We start from the raw sequence: 9922 nt of genomic DNA on the forward strand, positions 1-9922 counted from the left end.
TGACTTAGAAAGAATGAGATATTCTACTAGAAGGTATATTGGGGATGCTCATAGATGATGCTTAATTTACGGTAAGCCAGAACTCAATAACAAACTTTTCTAACAGGCACCATGTTTACACTTTTGGAAAAGTTGGAGAATTGTTCACTGGTCTCCTGGTGTCAAATTTGGCTCTAAAGATCCTAAATACTTATTATTGTAGAGCAAAGTTGAGACCAACAAAGTTTTATTCAAAGTATATACTTTTGTGCAAGGACACTTCTTCAGATACAGTGAAACCAAATTTCTTCAATGATTACATATAGGTAGAGAGAGGGTAGGGAGGGCCAATTAGAGTCAAGACAGAGACAGAAACAAAACTGGAAACTATCAATCCATATGCACAGGTAGCAGATGAGCAGTAAATTATCATACATCATAATGAAGATGTTTAACAAATTGGAAGATCAAACAGGAATAATATGGTAAGCTTATATGATAACTATTTGTTTGGGTTCAATTCTGGGGCAAAAACAGTGAAGAAAATAAATATGTCATTGGAGAATGATATATTCTTAACTGTAAAATGGTGAGAGTAATTAACTGAGACCCTGCCACCTGTCTTCTCTTAAGCATGGAGATGATTTTACAGCAACTTCTTCTTTAAAGTGGGGTGATTTGCTGTGTAGATTTATCTCCTGTCCGCAGATGAGAGAAATACATTCCAGTTTCGTCTACTCTAATCTAATAGATTACAATCTACTATTCTATTATTCCAAATAAGAGATAAAATAAAAAGGTCCTAATGGAGGATTGGTGAGAATACAGATGTAAGGGCTGAATGAGGTTAGCGTATATAGTGAGATAAGAAACCAATATCCCTGTTATGTCCTGGGGATTCCATTGTTCTGAGGGTTGTTATAACTTGCAACTCAGCAATTTCCATTTCTAGTCTGTTCTTGAAGTTCCTTATCAACAAAACAGCTTCCTAGAGGTCACCCACTGCATATCCTGGAAGACTGAGGTGTTCTACACAGGTTTTTCAGTCTTGTGATTCTTGGTGTCAGATTTGTGTCCCTTAATCCTTTGCCATAGGGTTTGACCTGCTTGCCCTATGTAGAAAATATTATAAGCATGTAAATAAGTCTGAGATGGTGTAGTTGATGTTCTTAGGTCCAGTGATTGCGTTGTCTGGGTGTATGTGACAGCAAAATTGGCATCTGGGTTTATTGCAAGCTCTGATACCAAAGTCCATGTTTTATTGTAGAAATGGGTGTTCATAATGTTAAGCATTAAACCTCTTTGATTAATACTGTGCAGTTGATAACAGATTTTAAATACACATGTAAATAATTATGCATATAAAGTCGGTATTACTGTCACAGTATATCATCTATAGGATGAAGGTGTTCAGGACTGGCTTATGTCAGAGGCAAAGGAAGTTTTTGCTCAGTAGGTATAGTCAGTCATCTGAAGATCCAGTTATAAACACTACGTTTTTCCCATAGAAATCCTCAAACAGACCCATCAGGTGCATCTGCACAACTATATGCATCGTAGTATTAGGCAGAAATAAATCCATTGCTAAATGTCAAGTAAGGGTAGAATTGTCTGGTACCATTAACCCACACTATCTGAAAATGCATTGTTCACATTCATTTTTGAAATTTTACATTGCACACCGCAGCTATTCGGCTTTCAGATGGAGAAGGGGCTCCGCGCTTCAGTCATTCTCAAGCGAAGCCGCCCTGCCTGCTCTGCGAGCGATTCAAATGTTTGCCGAGTTGCCATCTTTGAGGCGGGCAATCGTACTCCCCTCTCTGTCTCCATGTTTAGGTCTGGCAGGCGAAACTTGAATACCGCCAACCCCTGCAGGACGAGGTGCTGGTGGCACGCCTTAAAAAAGTCATACATGTACAATATCTTATGTTGAAAGGCAAAGCGATAAGAATACACGGGCATATATTTGCTCGCACTCTGCCTTTTTGTGCGTATGCGCGCGGGGTAATCATCGCCATCTTTGGAGAGGGCTTCAGTGACTCCCAGCGCCATCTTTGGATGGGTCATGTCTTTTTTGTCTTCGCTTATTCCTCCCATTTTTGTCCACCGACCTCCGCTAAAATTTCAAGCTGTTTGAACTCGGCTGATGACGAAACGAAACATAAACCTCATGTGGAGGAAGTGACCTTCCTTCCTCCGAAGAACAGTTTCCGGGTGATACGAGGTGACCTCTGGCCCCGTGACGCCGGCCTCTTCCTTTCCGGTGCTGGTCGCTGCCTGCAGGGACGCTTCAGTAAGTGGCTGGGGGGAGCCTTCATCCGTCCCCATCCTCGTTATCCGGGCAGTCCTCCCCCACCTGCCCTCTCTTGGTGTGTTCCCCTGACCCAGCTGTGTAGAGCAGGCGCTGAGGGTCGGGGGGGAAGAGGGCGTCCGCGGAGTGGCGACGAGGCTAGTTCACGCAAGGCACATTTGGGTGGGCCCCGCACTTGTTTATTTTAAACTTACTTTGGTCTCGATTTACTGATTATTTTTTGCTCGTACATCTTAATTATGGGAGGAACAGAGGCTGAACGGTGATGACTTCGGCCATGGCCGCCTCATGAGCTTGTGACTGAGCCTTCTGCCATTAGGCCCGATTGCCCGTTTCTCTGTAGCAAGAAAATGTTTTGAGGAGCTGAGATGATTTGGGAAGGGGAACGTTTTGTTTGGCTCACTGGGCGCGAAGAATCCCACGCTTCGTCCCTAGAAAATGAGTTCCCCCACCCCCCGGTAGGATATTGTTATTTTAGGCCCTCCGTGGCGCAGAGTGCTAAAGCTGCAGTCCTACGCTCTGCTCAGGACCTGAGTTCGATCCCCGGCGGAAGCTGGGTTTTCAGGTAGCCGGCTCCAGGTTGACTCAGCCTTCCATCCTTCCGAGGTCGGTAAAATGAGTCCCCAGCTTGCTGGGGGGAAAGTGTAAAAGACTGAGGAAGGCAATGGCAAACCAAGCTGTAAAAAGTCTGTGGTGAAAACGTTGTGAAAGCAACGTCACCCCAGAGTTGGAAATGACTGGTGCTTGCACAGGGGACCTTTCCTTTCCTCCTTTTTCTTTTTAAAAGTTGTAGACGTCGCCAGCGTATTACGTGTGTAAGGCTATGCAGTGTGGTGTAAGTAGCTTGTGTACAAGCTTACAGCACTCATCTCAGAATTCTCCGTTTTATGTCTCATGGCTCTTAGAGTTCCGCAGTAGACGAGAGAATTTTGTGCAGCTAGATGCTTTGAATCTTAGATAATTTGTAGTCTTTCAACAGAAAACTGTTAATATGTTTTCACTTTCTCCTGTGCAGCCATATGGGCTAGATTAGAAACTTTATTTAAAGCAAAGAAAAGTATAATAGTTAAGTTGCTACATTTCACATCCGATGCTAGATTCCAAGCTCTTTAGATAAGTCATTCTTATTCTGATCTTTGTAGATCCTGAGTCTGTGTCTCTTTTATTAAAAAAAATGAAACTTCAGTGAGTAAGTAGCTTAATGTGCTACATAGTTAAGGAGCAAATGCACTGAGAAATCTGTTATCTTGCTTAATGCATAAACCCCTAAAGTGACATACATAAGGTTACTAATTGGTCTCTGTGACAGGTCTCTATAATCAACCCCAGGGGCAAAATCCTTAGGATTTTAAGAAACCAGGCTCTTTGCCTTACTTTTTCCCTTTGGTTGTAAGGGTTAGGGTAGTGGTATAAAGCCTTTGAGGTTGCTGCCATGAGGCAAGTTTTGTGAGCAAGAACACTGAGGTAGGAGTTGTATAAAAACAACAAAGATTTACTTAGGTACAAGCTATTGTTAAAGAATAGTTCAGTAGCAGACATCTCTTGACATCACAGGAGAAGCCTGGCTCTTGAATTTAAGCTGGTTATGACTTCAAGATGTTAATTTAAATTCTCTTTAATTCTTGAGGTTACAAACAGGCTTTTGTTGCCTAGTGACCAGGTTGGAACCTTACTTACACACACACCAGCCTGCCTCTTCCTGAGTCAGACTAAATAGTACCATGTCTTTTTATGTCTGCTTATCACCAGAGACAGGCCTCACCTCTGGATACTCTGTCCTCTCTCACAGGTGGAGTTAAACTGCAGAGCTGCCCTTTAAAATGTGTACTGTCTTGCTGAGGCCGACCAAAACAGGCAATACAAATTGGCACAATTCTGCTGTTCAAGAAAGCCGGGTTTACTCTGTTGGCTGGTCTTTAGGTGGTGCACCTATTTGTAGAAGTTGAAATATATTACATATGCAATAATCAATGGTAGGTCTTTACACAATGATTACAGATTAACAATGAAAAACATTTATTATCTCAAAAGTACTAGTTCTTGTCTTTGGCAGAGACCCCTGGAATCTGGCTGTAAAATGTACTGTATTTATAAAAGAAAGACTAGGGGGGGGGGTTCAAGATGTGCCATCAAGAAAATAGGGTTATCTTACGTGCACATAGAAGTATACATGGGTTTTTTTAAAACACTTTTTGTGTAGAACATGAACAGAAGCATTTCTGATGGTTCCAGTAGCCAGTACATGTGGCTGAGGTGAACACCTTATCCTATGGTCCTGTGACACATCAAGAGCCTCTATCCCTAGTTCATGCTTAAAGGGGCCCCAGTTGGCTGTGTTTATTGGCAAAAACCGGAAGTCATTGCACAGATTGTGTTCATTTTGCTCTTTGAGAGCACCTGCTTTTTTCTATTCTTCCTTTTCTCTGTGTGGGCAACAGGAAATATAACTACCTAAATCATGATTTCTTTCATTCTGTCTGGCAAGGAGAAGCTGAGATGCTTCAAGTGTGGATGGTTGCTTGGGAAGGGTACAGGTTGCTGGCAGTATGGATGAGACAGGTTAGAAGGGATTTATCAGCTCCAGGTGCTTGTACATTGCCTGTCAAAACTGCAGAAAATTCTGCATGCTTCATTAAGCAGCTGTGACTATACCCCTTGTAGCTGCTATCATAGTGGCTGCTGTGCAGCTGCATGTTGATCTGAATTCAACCTGAATTATTTACTTCTCTTTCAGCATGGCGTGCTGCTTCTCAACTCACCTTAATTTTATATAATAAATTTTTAACTTGCTGGTGTTTCTAATGTTCTGTATAAGCTAGGTTTGAATCCAGTAACACCTTTGAGGCCCAAAAAGGTTTTGGGGTATAAGCTTTTGAGTGTCAATGCTCCCTTAGTCACAGTGTCAGAGGCTGGTGCCCAAAAAGTCTTGTTGGGTTCTACAGTGCTACTGGACTTGAATATAGCTGTTCTACTGCAGTCTGACATGATTATCCTCTGAGACTATATCTGTGTAATCTGTTGTTGTTTTCACAGAAATGGCACCTCGTAAGGGTAAGGAAAAGAAGGAAGAGCAAGTTATCAGCTTGGGACCACAGGTTGCTGAAGGGGAGAATGTGTTTGGAGTCTGTCACATTTTTGCTTCCTTCAATGACACCTTTGTTCATGTAACTGACCTGTCTGGCAAGTGAGTAGCAGATGCTGGTGAAGTCCTTATATGGTTTTTAAAAGTGGAAAATACTTGTATGTTCAGGATGTAGGGTAGGCATATCTACCTACCTACATTTCTGTGGTTACTTAATATGCCCTTGTTTTTTAGTCAGTCCTTCCAGATCAAATAAGGTTATAAACTGAATGGATAATAGGGGACATCAGGAGCTGTGGAGGAAATAGGGCTTCCTGCAGCACAGTCTGTACAGTTTGTGGCTTACTAAACTGAGAGCAGCCAATCAGCCCTATAAACCTCTTGTTCTGGTTGCTTTCCAGAGGCCACCTATAGTGGAGACTGGCAAGCACCAGGCAGGCTACAGTACATGGCTGATGATATGCACTGGGCTTGGTGAGCCACAGGCTGTGGAGTCTCGCTATACAGCATTTGGCAGTTTTTACTGCCTCACTCAGACCCAGTACATCTAGTTAGACATACGGAGTGTGCAGTTTGCCACAGCACATGGTACAGCATTAGTATCACGGAGAGACTTTGGATGGGGTGCAGGAACCAGAGACCCTTGCAGTGTATGCTGCAGCCTCCTTGTTAAGTATCCACTGAGTTGCTCAGGCACACTAGATGGTGGGAAGATTGTAAGATAGCTCATACTTATGCTGGCTTCATATATAGTGAAGGACAATAGAGAAAGGGTTTTTTTGTGTTGGGGGGAGATCCAGATGGTTTTATCCTTAAAAGCGATGTGGGAGCTGTAAGCTGATCAATTGTCACTATTCAATGAGAACACACAATTAGTTTTTGGAATGGCTCTATGGCTTCTGTAAACAGTTTGGCAAGGAAGACAACTACAGTTCACACAATAATTGTGTACTTTGTGTTTCCTGTGGAAATGAGACTGAACATGGATTCCTTCCTAATGGATTGATTAATTATGTCTTCTTAGGGAAACAATCTGCCGAGTGACTGGTGGCATGAAAGTAAAGGCGGACAGGGATGAGTCTTCTCCTTATGCTGCTATGTTGGCCGCTCAGGATGTGGCCCAGAGGTGTAAAGAACTGGGCATCACTGCTCTTCACATCAAGCTGCGGGCTACAGGTGGAAATAGGTATGTGTCTCTTTTGTATACCTAATACCATAAAACTGGCTCAAAGTGCACACCGGTGGTTCTTATTTTTGTAGACGTTTTTAAAGCAGTCAATGGCTGTCTTTAATAAACTTCGGTATGCAGGTGTACTGTGTTGCTCTGCTGTGCAGTTAGAACTTTTAAAACCCTTTGTGGAATTATTCTATATCACAAAGCTTTGAAGACGCGGGCAGGGCTAGAGAAGCAAGTAGAGTCTTGGCACTGAATGCATTGAAATCCAGCTAATGTTGCTGTCTTTGAGAATAACATGTATGTCATTTGGTAACATGGTCAATACAGAGAACTTACAGGTACACAGAGGTTCCAGTTCCTGCTAGTCCAATGCTCTAACTGCTGTAGTCCCATCAGGATTGAGACCAGACCCCCATTCCCCCACTCCATAAATGCCTAAAAAGAGACAGTAGCCAACCTCTCCCCGCCCCTCCAAACCCTCACTTCCATAATGGTGGTTGCTGTCACTCTGTTGATCCCCTGAAGGGTCACTTTCTCCCATATGAACTTACGTGTCCACTCTGGTAATCGTCAGAGGCCTTGCTTCAGATGTTCTCACCATCTGAAACTAGACTGGTGACAGGTTGATAAAGGGCCTTCTCACTATTGGCACAAAAACCTTGGAACTCCTTTCCTTGGGGAATCAGTTTGTCTCCCTCTATTGGTGTCTTCTGTCAGTGGGGGAGGACTTCTTTCCCTGTTTGGAATACCCCCATTAACTTTCTGACCCTACTCCCTGATTGTATTTTTAATGTGCGTTTGTATGCCTATGTGTTTTTATTGAGTTGTGTAAATATTTTACATATACCTTATTTTAGATACTATTCTAACGTTTAAAATATTTTTTGTTCACTGCATTGGGGACTCTTACTTGCAACAGCAGCATAGAAATCTTAATTAATTCTAGAATTTTTCCTGGGCATGAACCGATTTTTCCCTGTAGGCGCATGAGGAAAGGCTGGAGTTCATAGGAGATTGATAAATGCTTTACCAATGTATTCTGTATTCTTTTATCTTGTATAGAACAAAAACTCCTGGACCTGGAGCACAGTCAGCCCTCAGGGCTTTGGCTCGATCTGGCATGAAGATTGGGCGTATTGGTGAGTGATCTGTTGTAGATGTATTTTCAGACTATCCGAGGTCAAACAATCTGTCACTGAGGAGGAAAGTGGGAGAAAATACACTCAAATAAATTCGGTGGCCTTTGGGCACAAGGAAGTGACCTATATTAAACTTTATTTCCATAATCCTAGTAATACACTTCTAAGAATCTTGTTGGCCCCCATACTGTAGGCTTTTCCTGGTAGTTGTGATTAAGTGGAATGAAGCCTCTAAAGTTGCTGCTGTAGCATCTTTCACATCCTCCGTGGTCGAAGCTAGAAATGGAGAAGTAGCACAAACCACATTCGCTGTTTAATGTCAAGATTATAAATGCTAGATTTCTGTATTTTTTCAAATAGTTCTTAAAAAACTATTTGCCCACTGACTTTGTGACTGGCTTGTTGGAAATGTGCATGCAAAACTTGAATCTGTTTCTGAATGTGAAATGTTTTCTCTCCCTCCTCAGAGGATGTAACTCCCATCCCCTCGGACAGCACCCGCAGAAAGGGCGGTCGCCGTGGTCGTCGTCTGTAAACAATAGCTGTTATCTTTCATCATTAAAGCTTTCTGATAAATCTTTGTTCTCCTGTGTTCTTTCATACAAGTTTAGTTGCTTCTGGTGTTCCATGAAAGCGTGTCCTTCAGCTGATGTTGGGCCTTTCCCCAATAATTACATGAAAACCATTCTCTGTGGGGAGTGTTTCCTCTATGTTAGTAGCTCCCACAAGCATTTCTGTTTTATTGCTTTTCAAGTTATTTTTTTCTGTGAAGCTGTTCCATACTAAAGAGAAAAATACCTTGATACAAATAGGATGGTATTTTTTTTATAGGGCAATATTGAAGAGGGAGGAGGATAATGGTGATAAATAAACATAGAGATGGAAAATACTGAAATCCCTTATGATCTCTCAAAAAGCTTTTGTACTAAGAATTAGAGAGGTTAGTGCCCAGCTCTAGCACTGTGCCCTTAAGGGATTGTCCACACGTTTCAGAGGTCCCAGAGAAAAGAAGTCCCCCTCCTCTGCCTCTTTGCACCTATTTATCTTAATCAGTTTCTGGGGAACTGACTATAATTTGCTGTGGAAATTGACATTACAGATTCATATAGATTTAGTTAGGAAATGGGTAGAATCCATTAGTTGTGGATGGTCAGTAGTTTTAAGGATAATGAATTCTGAAAAATGGCTTTGCCAGGGGAAAATTTAAAAGGTAGCTGCCTATTTGGATGAGAGCATTTCATTTTCTTGGTTAGAACTTTGGTGGGGGGGTTATCTAGATGTAATACTGCTGTTCAAGAAGCATATATCCATGCAATTCCAGGTAGCAGGTGCCATCGATATGCATTTAGATGCACCATACCATGCATAACTAGAGCTGACCTTGGTTGAAGCCCACTTGCATGAATACTACATGAATATGGGTTGATGGACTTGTCTAATACTTCTGTAGCATCAGTCTTTCTGTCTAAACCCAGACTTGAATAAGATGTTGCTTCTTGATATCTGTTATGACAGTAACCAAGATCAGAGCAGCTAAATCTTTACCAAAATGAACTAGCCTGTTAAAGAAGCAATAGGTGTTTTTGATTGCACTTTGGTCTGGCATACTTCTTTATGCATTTAATTGTACAGATGTTGCTAGTCTGAATTCCAGAAACTCCTTCCAAGCAGGCTTGTTTTGTAATGTAGTTTTAGTGGTTGGCTAGTTGGTGGCTGAGGAGCCCCGTGGCGCTGAGCAGTAAAGCTGCAGTGCTGCAGTCCAAGCGCTCTGCTCACGACCTGAGTTCGATCCCGGCAGAAGCTGGGTTTAGGTTGACTCAGCCTTCCATCCTTCTGAGGTCAGTAAAATGAGTACCCAGCTTGCTGAGGGGGAAAGTGTAGATGACTGGGGAAGGCAATGGCAAACCACCCCATAAAGTCTGCCGTGAAAACATGATGCAACATCACCCCAGAGTAGGAAACGACTGGTGCTTGCACAATGGACTTCCTTTTTAGTTGGTGGCTCCATAATTATCTTTGGAATCTCTTTAGCCTTTGAAAAAAATTCTATGTATAATGCCTATGAGAGACAAAATATAACTAGTCTGCTTTTGTATCCAAGTTTGATAATGCAAAAGGGAAAAGAAAATGATTTTTTGCATCTCTGGTGCCTCACCCCCCCCCCATGTATCCTTTGAAGCTGACATCCGATACATATAGCTAGGGATGGGCACAGACCTGAATGCTGAGCCAAA

At 42.3% G+C, this 9922-nt stretch overlaps 1 protein-coding gene across 1 annotated transcript; it reads left to right on the forward strand.

Moving 5' to 3' along the window:
* Positions 1-1817: 1817 nt before the first annotated feature.
* Positions 1818-8265, forward strand: RPS14 (ribosomal protein S14). Its single transcript, XM_060240313.1, has 5 exons — positions 1818-2272; positions 5324-5474; positions 6397-6558; positions 7612-7688; positions 8156-8265. The coding sequence occupies exons 1-5, from the start codon at positions 1906-1908 to the stop codon at positions 8221-8223; spliced, it is 825 nt and encodes a 274-aa protein (XP_060096296.1). The 5' UTR covers positions 1818-1905; the 3' UTR covers positions 8224-8265.
* Positions 8266-9922: the final 1657 nt, after the last annotated feature.

Source organism: Heteronotia binoei, chromosome 5 (genome assembly GCF_032191835.1).
Source record: "Heteronotia binoei isolate CCM8104 ecotype False Entrance Well chromosome 5, APGP_CSIRO_Hbin_v1, whole genome shotgun sequence".
Taxonomy (NCBI): Eukaryota; Metazoa; Chordata; class Lepidosauria; order Squamata; family Gekkonidae; genus Heteronotia; species Heteronotia binoei.

Coding starts and splice junctions, on each gene's coding strand:
- RPS14 (XM_060240313.1), top strand. CDS start 1,906: ATGTTGAAAGGCAAAGCGATAAGAATACACGGGCATATATTTGCTCGC. Junction 5,475..6,396: donor GTAACTGACCTGTCTGGCAA/GTGAGTAGCAGA, acceptor ATGTCTTCTTAG/GGAAACAATCTGCCGAGTGA. Junction 6,559..7,611: donor CGGGCTACAGGTGGAAATAG/GTATGTGTCTCT, acceptor TATCTTGTATAG/AACAAAAACTCCTGGACCTG.